Source organism: Amyelois transitella, chromosome 13, assembly GCF_032362555.1.
Source record: "Amyelois transitella isolate CPQ chromosome 13, ilAmyTran1.1, whole genome shotgun sequence".
Lineage (NCBI taxonomy): Eukaryota > Metazoa > Arthropoda > Insecta > Lepidoptera > Pyralidae > Amyelois > Amyelois transitella.
In genome coordinates this window covers 5,908,258-5,925,798 of record NC_083516.1, presented here as the reverse complement: position 1 = coordinate 5,925,798, position 17,541 = coordinate 5,908,258, and the positions used below count along the sequence as shown (strand labels likewise).

General features: G+C 35.8%; 2 protein-coding genes across 3 annotated transcripts; one reads left to right on the top strand and one right to left on the bottom strand.

Moving 5' to 3' along the window:
* Positions 1-6,693: 6,693 nt before the first annotated feature.
* Positions 6,694-11,497, top strand: LOC106132080 (cationic amino acid transporter 4). The gene is made up of 7 exons (XM_013331396.2): positions 6,694-6,771; positions 7,505-7,656; positions 8,079-8,327; positions 8,411-9,390; positions 9,540-9,756; positions 10,129-10,290; positions 10,640-11,497. Exons 2-7 carry the CDS (start codon positions 7,515-7,517, stop codon positions 10,864-10,866), a joined length of 1,977 nt encoding a protein of 658 aa, XP_013186850.1. The 5' UTR covers positions 6,694-6,771; positions 7,505-7,514; the 3' UTR covers positions 10,867-11,497.
* Positions 11,498-11,641: 144 nt separating this feature from the next.
* On the bottom strand, positions 11,642-16,843 carry LOC106132140 (acetyl-coenzyme A transporter 1). 2 transcript variants are annotated; one of them, XM_013331477.2, is made up of 8 exons: positions 16,641-16,836; positions 16,336-16,566; positions 15,900-16,189; positions 15,386-15,743; positions 15,089-15,208; positions 14,549-14,731; positions 13,961-14,182; positions 11,642-13,438 (listed from the first exon to the last, which is right to left on the bottom strand). In XM_013331477.2, exons 2-8 carry the CDS (start codon positions 16,546-16,548, stop codon positions 13,268-13,270), a joined length of 1,557 nt encoding a protein of 518 aa, XP_013186931.1. In that variant the 5' UTR covers positions 16,549-16,566; positions 16,641-16,836; the 3' UTR covers positions 11,642-13,267. The 2 variants fall into 2 exon arrangements, with proteins under 2 accessions (XP_013186931.1, XP_013186932.1); XM_013331478.2 differs by having other exon boundaries at positions 11,647-13,438; positions 16,717-16,843.
* Between the last annotated feature and the right edge of the window lie 698 nt (positions 16,844-17,541).

Below are 17,541 nucleotides of genomic sequence, written 5' to 3'. Positions count from 1 at the left end.
TTTATAATAATGAGTTTTGCTATAAAATAGTATATCATAATGGGTTTGTCATAACAGTTATAGTCATAATCATAGTTTATTATAATTTATTTAGTTCATAAATTCTATTCTAACTCTATTTTAAACCCTTATAAGTGGCTAAAATTTGAATAAGTTTTTTCATAAGATTTTCTAACGAGAAAACGAGAGAATTTTGTTGATGGTTTCCTGAACCTGAAAATGTAAGACATTAACATTTCAATAAGTATTTTCACTTTAAATTACTTAAAAACACTAGTATAGGTTAAGGTACATATAAGTTTGATAATTTTTCCTTTGGTAAATTCAGAGAAAAATTGATTACCGCCGAAAGTGGCCACTTTTGGCGGTAATCAATTTCCCTCGGCGGTTTTGAAAGGAAAAAATATGAAACTGCGAAAAATACTATGTGTTATTTACTATGACACTATGGGATTAGATTTTTAAAATATGATACGGAATTTATAGACGAGTGGCGCTAGTTTCGCTGCACTAGTCGTCTTAATGACTTAATGTATCATATGACAACCATACTAGTAGTATTATAAATGCGGAAGTTATCATGCTTGTAATTTTGTGAATTTGGATGTTTGTTCTCAATCACGCTGAAACGGCTGAACTGATTTGGATGAAATTCTGAACGGGAATAGTACAATCAACTTAAGCTTAGACAATGTATAAATTTGAACGCGGGCGAATTGCGGGAAAAAAGCTAGTATTTTTAATAAATATATACCTATTAAGTACTAAATCAAACTTGACAGTTTATCATTACGTAGTGTAAATAAGTTGAAATTTCTTGTGAGCAAAACCAAAACAATAATTACAGAACTAACTTAAAACCTCATTTAGTCAAGCCCACATTCCTATAAAACTATTCAAACCATTAGGACTTAAAAATAAGTTCAAAAGGTTTTGCACACCTTCATTAGAAATGTCACTTACCTTCCATTTTCAAAAATACACTTGATATGCCACTTATAATCACTTGAAACAACGTTTCTGTATGTTCGCGTTAGATTTCGAATGTCAACTAAAAGTATGTAAGCCTAAAACATGTAAAAACTGGTTGAAATACTGTATTCTTTTCCACATGGCTGAAGACACAGGAGGCGTGTCATGTAATCGTATGGCGCTTGACCCGGCAGCCGTGTCACATAGTTTTTGTTGAACGCCATTAGTAAAAGTTTGCAAAATTAGGCATCGCAATGAATCGGTTAATATTTCCACAACACAATACAGCTGCTTTTGCAGCTTTCGATACGCTGCTACGAAGTGTTGGAGCGATCTTCCGCCACCTGTGCGTAACTGCGCTACGGATCACACTTCAAAGATAAACTGAAAAGCAGTGCCGGTTTTAGCACTACTAGCGCCCTTGGGCGAGATTTCTTCGGCGCCCCCTAATAGCAATTCAATTACATACGAAAAAAGGCAATGGGTACAATAAAATAACCATCTATTAAAAAAAATCGTTTATTAAACTAATAAAATTTCACTTTTCTAGCCTTTCTATCGGCAAACTCTTTTATTAGACATTCAAAGTCGATGTTTTCTGCAATTTCATTTTCGATTGACAAAGCTGCTTTGTTAATTTAGATTGAGAGATTGTCGATCGCAGATATGTTTTAATCAGCTTCAGCTTGGAAAAACTCCTTTCCCCACTGGCAACCGTTACAGCTATAGTCAGTAATATTCGCAATGCTATCCATACATTTGAATACAATTCCTGTAAGTTGCGATCTTTAATAAAATTTAAAACATAAGCAGGGGAAACCACATTCTGATCAGACAAAAAGGATTTCAGGCTTATGAGTTCATCACACAACATACAACCATCTATATCGGATTTAGAATCCACAGTTAATTTCAATTGGAGATCACTAAAGAGTTTGACAAGGTCAGGTTTTTCAGGAATCTGTTTTATATCGTATAAAAAAGACCAGCAATCGAGTTCTCATTTAACTGTTCATATCTTTCATTAACTGAAAATAATGTAGCGTCCAAGAGAGAGTTAAAAAATTCTACCTCAAATTTCTTTTCAGGAGAAACAATAGGCTCGTCGCGGGCAGTTTCATCAGCTTGACGCTTAACAAATCGAACTCTTATGTGGCTCTAAACACAGGTTCTACTTCCAGTTCTTCAGCCAATTCTTTTGCAGTTGAAATAGCGCTTTTAAAGCCTGTATTTCTATATTCTTCCACGAAAGTGCAGCATTTTTTCAACATTTCTGTGCATTTACTGAGATCTATATCTGGTGATTGTAGATGTAGTGGCCCTAACGTTTCGCTGATGCAGCGTCCTAGGCAGACGCGCAGCGTTATCATACAATCCTACATAGAGATTTACTAACGACGTTAATTTGAAAAAGTATGTCATACCAAACAACCCATGAAACTATGAAACTGAAATCTTTTAACTGTTCAGCTAGAGCAATAAGTATTCAAAATATTAAATTAAACTGCTTATCACTTTCATTTTATTTCACTGAATACAAAAAATAAAAATTATAAACCTACTTCAATACATGTACAACGTCAAACAGAACCATTTGATTCATCGTGATGTAATATCGCGGACACAGGCGCTCGGTCATCTCTAAGCCGATTTAGCCGCTTGCAGCAAGAAACAACCACACACACGCTCCAGCTTAATGTTTAATAAACATGCTCAAACAAAAATGTACCCGAATGTATGTACGTCATCTTAACTAATAAAATACATATCTTCATATTAATAATTGGTACGTTGTTCTGTTTTACCATAATATTTTTCATGTTGAGTTTGTGAGTGAGGTAACTTGAAACCAAAAAAATATCCCTTACGGTTCTTGTCTTTTTTTGCCGACTCAGTAGGTCTTGCTCAATGAGCGAGGGAACTATAAGGGAGCACCTGTGGTAAATTATAGACAATCAGAAAGAGGCGCCGGATGAAAAAGGGAGTCGCGGCCAGCGGGCTGCGGCGCCCCGTTTCGTCCGGCGCCCCTGGGCGGTCGCCCAACCGCGCCCTACCCTAACGCCGCCACTGCTGAAAAGTCACTTACTACAATCTCAATCCAATACATAATTTCCCTTTGCATTTTTCTGTAGTTTCCTTCTGCCTACCTTTTGTCTACTTTGCTGCAACAATAAGAACATAGTTACACTCCCGCTCATACTCAACATATTATTATGTATATAAACTCCCTAGCACTGCTGTCTACTTGTTATTTTGTGTTGATATTTTTAATATGTATCCTTCATATTGAATGGCAAAGCCTCCGTACTAGGTTCCACTGAAAATCAGCGCATTGTGTAACCTCATCATACACATGCATATGCTGAGTGGAAACCCTTTTGGTCGCATCATGTATTTTTTTTTTATTTCTGTGTTTATGAATGAAAGTGTCACATCTTGCGCCAAATAAAGATTTTTCTTTCTTTACGCAACAATTGTTTTAGAGGATCAAAAAACATTTAACGCAGAGGGGTACACCAATATTTGTTTGCCACTCGTCTTTGAAAAAGTTCGGGAGAAACGACCTCGCAGCAGAATCCTCCTTCATCACGACAACGCCTCGGCGCACACCGCCAGGCGAACCATCGACTTTTTAGAGACATCAAATGTGGAATTACTGGGTCACCCCGCCACACAGCCCCGACCTTGCACCTTGCGATTTCTATTTATTCCCCAAAATAAAAGAAAAACTTCGCGCTAAACGTTTTGTGAACGCTGAGGAAGCAGTCGCTGCGTTTGAAAGGGCCGTCGAAGAGACACCTAAGGAAGAGTGGTCAAGGTGCTTCTCCCAATGGTCCCATCGGATGCAGCGATGTATTGACGTAAAGGGACACTATTTTGAAAAGATATAATAAAACTAATATTATAGTAGAATGCTCAGTTTTTGATTTTCTAAAAACTTTCAGTTTGACCCTCATATGAGCTTAACTACATTTGAGAGTATTAGCACTATGTAGAGTGATGTGATTGAATGATGACAAATGATCTGCTTTTAGATTGTCCACTTAATTATAAATAATAATGAAGTTGTGATTTATTAATTGGGCCGTAGACGTAAGCGAACCTGGGCTCATTCATGATCATGGGATCATGGGAGGACACACGCCAGGGTAATGCATCAACATTCAAAATCTTCCGTTACTGAGCGATGAACTAATGAACAGACAACGTACGGTCGCGTTCATAATTGCAGTCATAGTTCGCAAAACTTTATAGCTTGCACCACTGCTACCACTCACACATTCACACAAATAACACAATAAACAACAAGTGGTGAAACGTTGGGTAACGCGCCATCAAGAAGAGGGTAGTGTAAAAAGTCGACCGCGCAGCGACCGTCGTCCGCTAATAATCAACACAGCGACAGCCACACAGCGGAGATCCATGGTGGAACAGTACGAAAATAATGGCTTCATACCGACCAGAATATTTGCGGAACAGTTCGACACATAAGTGGTTACTGTTCGTCGAGTTTGCATCGTGAGGGACTACACCACAGACAGCCAGCAAGAAAGCCGTATTTATCCGAAATAAATAAGCAAAGACGTTTAGAATTTGCTGGGCAGTATTTGGATTTTGCCTGGAAAGAAGCGATATTTACGGACGAAAAGTTCGTTTATGTCATCACTACACGGTAGACTTCATTTATGGCGAAGAAATGCAACTCGGTATGAAGAAAAAAATATTGTGCCAAATATGGAGTCTGGACACATATCTGTAAATATGTGGGGCTGGATGAGTGCTGCTGGACCTGGGGAACAGGGAAATAGCAGGACGCGCTATAGCTGCTCATTATGTGCAAGTGCTGGAAGAAACCATGTTACCAACTGTTCGGTATATTTATCCGATTGATGATATGCCAACAATATCATTTGTGCCCTGTGCATCGAGTCCATATAGTGCGTGAAAGGTTCTGCCAGTTTATATTAAAACTACTAATTACTTAGATAGTATTTAAGGACAGCTTCAATATCTTTTCTTTATGAAAATGAATAATTAAGCTGTAACCTTAATAACAGGAGATAAGTAGATGATACAATTAGTGTAATATGCTGTATGTATAGCTTTATATAATCATCAATATGTAAACAAAACTATAGGTAAACTGTTTCAATAAAATTTACTAATTTTAATTATTGAATGTTTTATTTTCTCCCTCTTGTTTAATATTTCTTGCTGATTTCCGTGTTTGAAGACAACTTTCCGTGTTTGTAATTCTTAGATATCAGTTAGTTAGTCAGTCAGTTACTTAGTTCAAATGGCACCTTGAAACATAAAAAATTGTCAGTAACACAATTTTTTTTTTAATTGGAAAAAAAATTCCTTGAATAACTTCGAAATCCAAGTAACGCTAGTAACTAGAACAAGCGAGTGTGAGCAAGCGAGATTATCTAATATTATCTTAGATCTCACTTGCTCACACAAGTAATAAAATTGCTACCCAATAACTTTCAAAGGAACCACTACCTACGTTAGGGTCGTGTGCAGATAAACTTTCAACCTTATTGAAATGTCATAAGTCTGGCAGTCGCAGGCTTCCATCTATAGGCAAATCTTATGCAAATAATGAGAGACGACGATATCTCGATCGACAATTATCGGGCCCAGTTCGGCCATCGTTGATTACCGTCTCTTTCTGTTTTGTTATGTTATATGTCATAGAATAATAAACTGTTTTTCTTAGTAATCATTGGTTTTAAAGACCGTATTCATTTGATGAAATATTTATTCTTTTTAAATATGCATGTGTGTGTGTATCTATTGGAACCACAGTGCACGCTATTTTAACCCGTAAGAATTTTAAAACTATGACTGCAGATATGAACGCGATCGTACCTACTCGTATATGCGCGGTGTTGGAATCTGGATTCAGAAATGTATAGTTTTTGGATAGTTAAGGGAGCACTAAGATAATAACCCCAAATTCTAATGGGAAGGGAATATCCCTACATTTGTGCGTGATAAGTCGTAGTCAGCCAATCTACTAAAATTTGCATTACTTTACTGAGTGATTGATTGACAGGAAACGTAAAGCCGAAATACTTATTTTGCTCTAGGCTACTTTAATTCACGATCTTTTGATTGATTTTTTATTATTAAAATTTCATAAGTGGTAATATATTCTCTCGTCTACATTTCTGTTCTACATTTGGATAGATGTGAAATTGACGTTGTTGAAGAAAATGCTGCAGTGCAGTTTGTTACTGCTTCTGCACTGACGTTTTGAAAGCAGCAGTAAACTTAGTTTTAAGTAACATTGGTTGACGTCAAATAAATTGACGTCAACCAATGTTGTGAAACCAAAAGATTTGACAATTATTAAATGATATTGAAGTGTCCCATAATAATGAATTTAAAGTTTTATAATGAATTTTAAATTCGATAACCCCTTTTTCGTTTCCGTCACCTTGATTGACATCAAATCTTGCTACTCAGATCATTAGATTTCCGACGAGCTTTCCGTTAAAATATTGGCATAATTTATGCTGACTTTATATAAAAGCTTGTAAGCGTAAAAAAATCATTCATGTCCAGGGGTCTTAGTAGTTACCTACATAATAAAGTTGGTTTTTAATATTCCTTATATTACTTATTTAGATTTCCCAAGTTCACTGCCTGCCCACACATACTGTAAACACTGTTATATCAAGAAATCGATTAGATGCGCGCGCCGCCCTTAGATAGAATGTAGTTCGTGCACTCCATTACCGTGTCAAGTATTGCAAATATTGTATTGTCAGGTGGTTGTAAATTAAACAGGTACGTGTTTATTATGAATTTTGACAAAGATGTCTTTCACTGTCATCTTTTAGATTTTCTTGAAGAGACTATACGCTTACACTTATGTAACTTATACCTATTATGAACTTCATTTGTAGTTAGTCTTACCTATGACGTCCTTCAAATGTAGGTATGTATAACATAGAATAATTGCCAAAGTCTAAAATAGCCCGAGAAATATCATAATCAGTAGGTACCAGGAATTTGAGAATTACATTCAGTCTTTTTCTTAAATTATGCCATTCTTATAACTTTTGTTTCAACGTCTCTATTACACACGCAAAGAATAAAAAGGTTTAGGGGTTTACGTTTAAAATCCATGATAATTTTATAGTTGAACGGGAAGTACTTACCCGATGGGTTTAGTAACCATAAACTCATACCTTTGCTAGGTATGAGTTTATGGTTTATTATTTCACGATGGTTTCCTGTAATCCACACGCTAGCCTGATTAAATGCTAGTTAGGCATAAGTCTCAGTAAAGTGTCATAGTGCATTATGAAGGGCACTGCTGGTCTGCCTGGTAATAAAAATAATCTCGAAATTTGCTGTAAAAAGCTGTATGGAATAGCAGATGACCTATGAATGAAGTAGCTAAAAGATGAGCGAGAGCTTAACATTAACGAATAACTGTCTTTTACGTTGGAAAGTTTAATTAAGTATAAAATACAGAAATTGTAAACCTTTTGAAAAACAGAAATAACGTTTTTAGGTGAGGCAAGATGCCGGGAGCAAGGCACAAAATTCTTGGACATGTATTGTCCGGTTTTTGCCACAAGATGAATCGACGAAAACCCTTACATGGAGATGTGATGGACACTCCACTGAATCGTTGTCTTACTACTTTTGATATTACGCTGTTAGGTAAGTAACCACGCTAATAAATTTATATTTTAAATGTAATGTTGTAAGTCTTATGTACTTATTTTGTTTAATTTTGACACTAAAAATTCGGTATACTGGCGTAAGTCGTCTGCTAAGCGAATATAGGTATAATTATGTATGAGCAGATGTCTCGTTTATGTATGGTGTGGTGGCTGTACGAACAACCTGTGGGGATAATTACTGTGGGAAGAGTTTCAAGAATGGTGTTAAAGGCTTATATTTTCTCAATATTAGTTCCAAACTGGTGCCGACGGAGAACTCTGCTGATACCGATGATTGGTATTCTTTATTATTGAAATAAATAGCCATAAAGATTTTTGACCATTATCAAGTTAGGTAGGGTTGTTTGTTTGATGTAGATTCTTCAGATTTATTCTAAAGTGCAATTTTATTTCTTTTAGGCATAGGCCACATGGTTGGCGCTGGGATCTACGTTTTGACTGGAGCTGTGGCAAGACATATGGCGGGTCCAGCTACAGCCTTGAGTTTCCTACTCGCTGGAATAACGTCCACGCTAGCCGCTCTCTGTTACGCTGAATTTGGAACTAGGATACCAAGAGCCGGCAGCGCGTATGCTTACACATACGTGAGCATCGGCGAATTTTGGGCTTTCATTATTGGTTGGAATATTGTTCTGGAGTACATGATAGGTAGGCACAATTTGAATAACATAAGAGTACTTCCTATGTATTTATTAACATCATTCATAGTAATGAAATATTACCTGTTTCAGGAGCTGCTTCCGTTGCCAGAGCTTGGTCAGGCTATTTGGATGCTATGTTGGATGGTGCCATTAGCAACGCCACTATTTCTATTACTGGAGAACTGCACGAAACTTTGCTTAGCAGATATCCAGATGTCTTAGCATTTCTCATTTGTATAGTTGCTTCTCTTATCCTTGCTGTAGGAGTGAAAACTTCTGCCTATATAAACAATGGCCTAACAATCCTAAACTTGTTGGTGATATCGCTTGTAATATTTCTCGGTTTTTACTATGCGGATATAAGCAACTGGTCGGAAAAACATGGCGGGTTTATGCCGTTCGGTTTTAGTGGAGTGCTGGCAGGAGCCGCGACTTGTTTTTATGCTTTCGTAGGTTTCGATAGTATTTCTGCGTCAAGCGAAGAAGCGAAGGATCCGTCGCGATCAATTCCGATTGCTACTATGTTGTCAATGGCGATGGTAGCTTTCGGTTATATTTTGGTTGCTATAGCGTTAACTCTGATGGTGCCGTATAATACAATAAATCCTGAAGCAGCTCTTCCAGCTGCGTTAGGCGCAGTGCATGCTGACTGGGCGAAGTACGCAGTTGCGGTTGGTGCTGTGTGTGGAATGACGACAACTTTGCTGGGTTCATTATTTTCTCTACCACGTTGTTTGTATGCTATGTCTGTCGATGGCTTGTTATTTGGATTTTTTAGTGATGTCAGTAACAAGTCCCAAATTCCTATTTCAAATCTTATAATATCAGGTGTGTCTTCTGCTTTGATAGCTCTTCTGTTCGACTTGGAAAAGTTAGTCGAATTTATGTCGATTGGAACCTTGCTGGCGTATACGATTGTTAGCGCTGCTGTTATTATTCTGCGCTATCGCCCCGCACCAACTGTTGATGACAAGATTTTTGGTGCTCCTCCAGTGGAATCACCTGGAGATCGAGAAGACAGCTCAGCTACCGGCACTCCTGCTACTGACGGCGGCTCATCTTCATCAGAGGTAGGTTATTTTGAAGAAACGATTTGTTTTCTACATTCGCTACAGTTCATCTTCATGGTAAACTCAAACAGTAACCATTAAGAAAGCACTGATGATCTAAATGTGTCTAGCAAATCTACTAATATTAACATTATTGCTCATAATTGTAGATGTTTGAAGCCCTTACCGTTGGTCGACTGCGTGCTCAATACGCGTGGTTGGAGCCCCTGGCCGGAGGCCGAGCGCCCGGGGCCGCGGTTACCGGCTGCGTGTATACCTTCACCCTGGCTACGGCGGCTCTGTGTGCCCATAACCACTTCTTGGCGGAACCAGCCGGCCTTTGGGTGCTACTGCCGGATATAGTCTTAACTCTCATCATTATTGCCTGTAAGTTAATTTTATTATTTATTGATTATCAAAAAACAAATAAATTTGATTGTAAAATAAGTATAAGTATGCAATGGAGTAGGACGGAGAAGCAGCCCCAGGGTGATATTAACAGACTGAAGAAATAAAAGTATAAAATTTCAAAATGAGGATTTATATATGCATGGAAAATCACCGATCAATAATCATCTAAGAAAATTTTACAAGTTTTTTTTTTATTTTACACAGATGTCTCACACACAGGTATTATGCATATTACGCTTTATACTTGACTTACCAGTTAATATTTGGTCTGCTGGTACCCGAGTTCTTTTATGCTCGAAAAAAACGCCAGAAAAGTAATAGAAGCAAAACTATCTTTTTAATCTTTAGGCTTGGTGGTGATCTGGGCACATCAGCAGAGCCCCACCCGGCTGCCGTTCCGGGTGCCCTGGGTGCCGCTGTTGCCGGCCGCGAGCGTCATGCTCAATGTGGAGCTCATGATCAACCTTAACGCCCTCACTTGGGCACGATTCGCGATATGGATGACGTTTGGTAAGGTCCATATAAGATTTATTTTTGTATCTTTTTTTCTTTAGCGAGTTTCGCTGTATAGTTGACGATTACCTTATATAGACTTTTTGCCAGCTTTATAAGTATGTGGGTCTGTATCGAAGACTGCATGTGTACAACGTAATATCTACGTATAAGTACTTACGCCCACATAATTTTTGGGCTTTGGTCTGAAGGAAATTCAGGAATGAAAACGCCTGTTTAAAATATTATAAAGTGCAATTTGGTGGTTTATACCTGTGTTAGTCTGCCAGTAAAGTAAATACCTATACAAAGGTGATCACTTACCTTATGAAGTTTGAATCGAAGTGAGTTTTTTTTTCATTTCTAGGCCTTCTTCTCTACTTTTTATACGGGATCCACCACAGCAAATTAGGCGAAGGTGTTACTGGTCTCCTATCGCGGTCAGCGAGTGGTGGGGGCCACAGTGGCGGGTGGGGAGCGGTCGAGAAAACAAGTGCACTTGCGAGGAGAGTGGGGCGCCTTGGCAGAGGCAGTAAAGGCGATGACCGCAAGCCCATTATATGCGACGACGAATTAGCCAGGCGGGATCCGTGATTCTAAGCTCGAGCAAAGCCTGCTTCTCTTCAAAGATTCAATGGCGCATGATATAAGATGCCATGATGGGTTATTAGCTCTCCTATTGTTTTGGGAATATAACTAATATGTTCGTGAGCTTCTTATGGCAATGATCTTGTAAGTATTGTCACAAAAACCATTATGCTAGCTGGTATAATAAAACTATAACTGTCAATAGATCCACTGTTATGACGTGGCTTTGTATGTTTTGTTTCTCAATATTGACTTCATTAAATTAACTTTAAAAAAAAACTTGTGTTCCTAACCGTATAAGATGCCAATTATGAAAATTAACTTATAATTTCTCAAACTTTTTCTAGTTTACAAATTTAATAGAATAATTATTTTTATTTTAATAATACAAAATAAAAAATTTTGGATATCACAGGCGACCTTGTTATTTGTACTGAAATATACCTAATAGCAATTTTTATCTAACTCAATTTAAATCATTTGTAAAAACCAAATATCGTAAATTTATATGTCGTGAGTTTACCACCATAAAAGGCGCAACTAAGTGTTCAAATGACGTTTGAGCTACCTTGATCCAGATTTTTAATATTAACTATGAAATGAAAAGATTCCGATAATGTTTATATTACCCTTTATTATTATATATTTACAATTACAATATATACATACACTTAGGTAAAAATAACATAAATTTAATAATAGATAAGTACCCTTTCCTGAATTTAGGGTCAATTACTGTTGAACTAAAATACTGATATATTTATAAATATTTTGTTTATTGTTTAGCTAAATGGTTTTTGTACCTATCTATATAACAAAATTATTTGTATTTATTATGATGTCAATAAAAAATGGAGCATAAATTTAGAAATAACGTAAGACAAATGGTAAATGAGAAAGTTAAAGAAATTCTAAATTTATATATTAAAGCTGAATATTAGTTGTCTTTTAGACTTCCATTATTTTTATTATATATAACAAGTGTTTAAGACAGAACGCACTAAAATATGGCAATTTAGCACAATAATTTAGCTTCATGTTTAAAATATAAACCAGCTTATTATTTATAATTGACTGGTGCTTCCGAAAGCTGTATAATCTTATTTATAACACATTCATTGGAACAAATATGTTAATTTCTATCCATTGAAAAAAAATCTACCAAAGGTCATTTTATATGGCTGTACTTTATTAACCTTATGGTTACGACAAAAATAGCAGATAAAATGACTGTTGAAAATAAGGGTTGATTCAAGATTTGGCTTGCAATTATGCGGTTTATTGAACTAAACGCGGCCTTTCAAGACCGTTGGATTTGTCTGCCCTGCAAGGGATATAGACGTGACTATATGTATGTATTGAGAAAAGTTATGGTGCCATAAAATTTTAATTTATTGTTAGAAAACTGATATAACATTTTACGTACTTATTAGTTACATGCATTAACGTAGAAAAGAAGGTGGACGGAGTGTGGCTTGAAAAAAAAGTGAAACATAGTAATAGCGGCGTTGTACGCATGTGTGAGTGAAACTTGTTATTTCGTGAGATATCTATGACGTAATGGCGGCCGACTGTCACACTATTGGTGAGAATTTGTGCGTCAGGCGCGTATATATACAGTGGGCCGGCATACTATTAGTGCTTCATTTTGCCGTATTGTAAAACTCCGCCTGCCTTTTTTTCTACGTCTATGGTCACATGTATGTTTAATTGTTAACAGATTCTATAGAACACTAGAATTGTTGTTATTGTAACTGTATATTTGTTGATGTGTACATAAAATGTATAATTCACTGACACTATACTTTTTCTTTCCACCCGTTTTTAATTAAGTTAAATACTGAAACCTATCATATAGATTAATATTTGCACTTTCAACATAATTTCATAAAAATAAATAGAAACCTATATTATCACAATAATCTTAGTAAATAATTCGAGGGGAAAATTACGGAGAAAAAGAAATCATTTTTTTAAATAAAAGTAATTGCTATAACTACTTATTCAAAGTAGCCATTGGATCAAAAATATATATTAAAATAAAACAATAGAAATTGAATGCCTTCTTAAATGGCAAGAATGTATGTAAAACAAGATCATGAATATTTCTCATTTTGAAATAATTACTGTTGCATCCAATGACTTTGGTAAAATAATGTATTGCACCTATATTTCACATCTTTATATGTATAAGAGAGTTACAAAATGTAAGTTATTATTTTATACGAAAATATTTTAGTTCCGTTGTTTAACAAAGAAGCATGTCTACTGAAAATATTTTAAATTGGCAGTAGACATGCTCCAGAATTAAGGTTTTTAAATTTTATTTATGAATGGAAACCACTGGCAGTTTTCATTGTCATATTTCCCTGATTTAACCATAGATGTAACGGAATGTAGATCAGTCTTATCTGTTCAGCTTTCCGATTTGCCAGGCCGAGGCGGATAGTCGCTGTAACCGGTTGATCGTGGGTCTTCCCCACTGCAGCCACAAGAAACCGACTACGAGACAAATTGCCGTCTCTATATAAAAACCGTCAATACGCGTGACGCACGTCCCGCCATTTGTTTTGCAATGCTAAAAAAAGGAAAATTATTGTAATGTTAGGGTTTCCTCAAATACAAATTCGAGGAAATTTTTAGTGTGAGTAGCTGCCGCAATCTCAATGCGTTATTCAATTTTGCCAAAAGAGAAACATAATCATTAATTTTACATTAGAAAAAATATAATATTTTCAAAATTGGACACAAGGTATCACTGTATCACTTATTGACGTCACATCACTTAAATCTAATAATAACTACTACCGCTTCCATAGCGCATGTGTAGAAGAAGCGGCGAAACAAACTACATTGCAGCATTTTCACCGGATAACAATTTAATTTTCGCAATGATCTCTATGCAAAAATTGATCATTTCCATGAAAAAAGGGAACACACTACAAATATATTTAAAAAAATATATGAACATTATAAGTAAGAGATTAATTTATGAAAAAAGAAACTGTAAGTGTTGTTTTTATTTGATTCATGTGTAGGTCCAGTATTTCGTGCTAAATATTTATAATTAAGAAGATTGACGAATGCGTTTAAAACTTACCTCAGTCTCCAGGGGCGATGAGCAAGTGTTATCATTCATTTGGTTCGATGAGCATGTCTTAAAAGTCAAGTGATCTATTGCCCACAGAGCAAGGGTGTTAGGCCAGTTGGTCCCTAAGTTAGACACTGTGTTGAGGAGCGTCATGTACGTGCCGCCGACGGCTGGGTCGGAGACTTTCGCAAAGAATGCCATTACGGCCACAAACATACAGTACAAACATGTCTGCAACAAGTAAAAATATAATATTTAATAGACATTTAATAGAATTATTATGTCAGTTGCTTGCTTTATATATCTAAAAGGGTCTTAGAAAACAAGGTGTTAGTCATATGGTACTTAGAATGGTACGTAGAATGAGAAGATTTGGCAAGGTTTTATGGTCCGCTGGTTGTTTAGACATATCAAGCCGACCCAGCTCAAGTAATCAATAGATTAGTATTGAAATACAAATTGATTATTAGATTATAAAAAAAAATTCAAAGTAGTTACAAAATATTACAAAGCTTTCATTCTCATATACCTACTTGCAAGCATGTCAGTGCAAGTGTCGCAAAGCTGTATTAGAAATAAATCATGTCACCTACTCACCTGGTGGAATATATACAGTGTCATTAGTACGAATAGGTACGTATATGAAGGGCCGGAGTCGCCAAGTAGCGAAGGTGTGACAGCCACTAGTGCCGCGGCTAGTGGGCCCACTAGCAACCGCAAAGGGAATGCTCGTAGCCATAAAGATAGTGGTTTTGGACCTGTTGTGTGCTTTGCTAATATCTAAAAGAATAGTAGCATGTAAATGAATTATATGATTTATTGTGGTGGGGTCAAAAGCTCTAGTTCATTACTATTTTGCCTACATTAAACTAAATTTTCTACAAAACAAGATATTACACATAAAAGAGGTATTATGGTCATCAAAGCTATTATCGCCATTTTCCTGGAGAGGATCTGGTTATATAACTTGAAGCCTTATTTAAAAAAAAAATGAAAACTAATTTTAAATGATCCGATAAAAGAAGTAACAAGTAAAGAAGAAGTTATGAGAAAAGTATTGTAAATGGCATTGTATATTAAATGATATTGTAATTTTTTTATAAGTATTAACTAATATAAACATTAATGAAAACTTACTATAGGCATCAAAATTTGCACTGGCACTAATGGTACAGCAAGCAAAGCCAGATCTTCACGAGGCACTCCTGCTTCCACCAGCTTAAGACCTGACACAGCATCGCTGGCACTAAATCCAAGCTGAAAAACGGAGAATGTAAATTTTTTTGTGAATTTCCGGTGTTAACTGTACAGGAAAATTAAAATAATATTGACAGATTTGCTAGTTAACAACTCAATAACAACAACAGTTGAAAGTTTTATAAGGAACTATATATACTTTTTTATAAAGAAAATATTTTTAGAAACAATGTTTACCTTAGCTGTAAAAAGCACCAAAGCTAAAGTGCGTACAGCAGGCAGCTTCACAATGGTATACAGTTGTTTGTATGCATTCAAAATGTCGCCCATTCCCTTCACTTGACTTTCCTTGGTATCGGCCACGTCATTGGCTTCATGCTTCAAGAAAGCCACAAATGTTGTAGTAATAATAAAAATCCAGCCCCAAAATAAAAGAAAACTGGAGAGAGTGACAAGCCCAGAATCAATAGGTTCATTTCTCAGGTATTTATTGCAGAAGTATGGAGATTCCAAAGCCAAGAATAATACATAGCCCAGGAAAAAGCCAGCAGTCTGGCCCACAGTGTTACATGTTGATGCATGTCCAACATTACACCTGCAATACAACATATCCATAATTTAACACTTTTAAAGTGAAATACTGCTTCACATAAGCTAAGAGTGAGTGACTCTTATTATAGAAAAATATAATTAGAATTAGAGGTTCAGATATAATAAAAACATTTTTCATCATTATTTACAAATTATATACCTTTTCAACATAGTAAGAGCCCATCCATCCACAGCAATGTCTTGTGTTGCAGCCAAAAAGTTAAGAAATAGGAAAGACACAGTGAGGCACATCATAGACGGGGCTTCACTATCAGAACCCAGCCACCCTGACACACTGCTTGACATGATGATCATGACGATTCCAATCAAGTATTGCACTGGTACTAGCCACGTCTTCCGTCTCCCAAATGCTGGCCAATACATGGCATCCACTATAGGAGCCCATAGTAACTTGATACTGAATGGCCAGTTTACAAAACTAAATTCTGCCTGAAAAAGAAATTATGTTTCTATAATATAAACACAAGTTATGCTTTTCAAGCAAGGCATTTAAATTGAGTTAGTAAAAAAACTTTTTCAATTAATGAAGTAACAGATTTGTTTACAGGAAATATAAAATCTTAATAGCATTGTACCTGTTGAGTATAAGTTATTCCTCTATTCTGGAGTAGCATTGGCACAGCACCAGCGAGGCCTAGAGGAATACCTTGTAGAGTGTACAGGAACAATAACACAGCAATATTCAATTCATCCCCTTTGATATTACTCTCTCCAGTTTCGCTTATTGTATCTCCATTTTCAATTAACTTCTCATCCTCAAGTGTACGTTTCCGCTTTGTTACAGACATAATTATTGCATTTATCGCCTGAAATATTGACTATACATTCAAAAAAAAATATTAACCAACAAAAATAATACACGTCAGTAGTTTTTACAAACCTTAATTTTTACGAATTATGAGATGAACCTATATTTTTGTAAATTTTATGATCAATATGTGAGTTTTGCGACGCACCTGAATAAATTTTTCACAGAAAAGTAATGCCGAAGATTTATTTTTCGAAAAAACAAATGTTTAGTGCCACAAAAAATCTAAGCTTTTGAAAACACTCCGTGGCTCTGCCAACTGTCAACTATCTACACTACACACGCACTGTCAGATAGGAATGTGAAAAAAAAATCGATTATGGAAAAAATCGATTAAAAATCGATTTTTTTTATAGTAAAAATCGATTTTTATACTTGATTTTTTTTTCATTAATAATCGATTAAAAATCGATTTTTATAATCATCCAATAAATGCACCCCGAAATTATGTTTTTGTCTTCTGGCTTTGAGCCCGGAACGCGAACTGCCAAAGAATACTATCATAGCTCCATAATATTACATTAACGCCATCTGTGCATTCTTTCTGTGCTCTTAAAACAGTTAAGATGATTAATTTAATCAAACATTCTCTAGTTGGAATTAGTCAATGAACAGTATGTTACCGACATTCGGTTGATATTTTATTCATTATTCGTTGCTGAAACTTCATTTTTCAAACTTGATTGTTAAAAACTTTAATTTGTGTTGATTATACAGGGTGACATTTAAACAACTGCATCCTTTTAAACATAGACTATACCCATGCTTCTGAGCCGTTTGAGCCTATTTTTATTTAAATTAAACTTCATCATTTTCACATTTAAAAAATCCTCAAAAATACGTCACACGCTTTATTAAGACCAATACTACAAAAATAATTTTAAACTAAACATGTAAATAAATGTCTGAAAAATAAATTATTTTTCTAGTATCAAGATCAAGTAAAGTGCAGAGTTGTCGAGATCGCTCAGCT

Bases quoted from the DNA above. Each gene is read 5' to 3' on its own strand.
- LOC106132140 (XM_013331478.2), bottom strand. From the start codon at position 16,548: ATGTCTGTAACAAAGCGGAAACGTACACTTGAGGATGAGAAGTTAATT. The intron at 16,190-16,335 runs GTACAATGCTAT...TTTCTTTTTCAG, and splicing joins GAATAACTTATACTCAACAG to GCAGAATTTAGTTTTGTAAA. The intron at 15,209-15,385 runs GTAAACATTGTT...TCCGTTTTTCAG, and splicing joins TGGTGCTTTTTACAGCTAAG to CTTGGATTTAGTGCCAGCGA.
- LOC106132080 (XM_013331396.2), top strand. From the start codon at position 7,515: ATGCCGGGAGCAAGGCACAAAATTCTTGGACATGTATTGTCCGGTTTT. The intron at 7,657-8,078 runs GTAAGTAACCAC...TATTTCTTTTAG, and splicing joins TTTTGATATTACGCTGTTAG to GCATAGGCCACATGGTTGGC. The intron at 9,757-10,128 runs GTAAGTTAATTT...TTTAATCTTTAG, and splicing joins AACTCTCATCATTATTGCCT to GCTTGGTGGTGATCTGGGCA.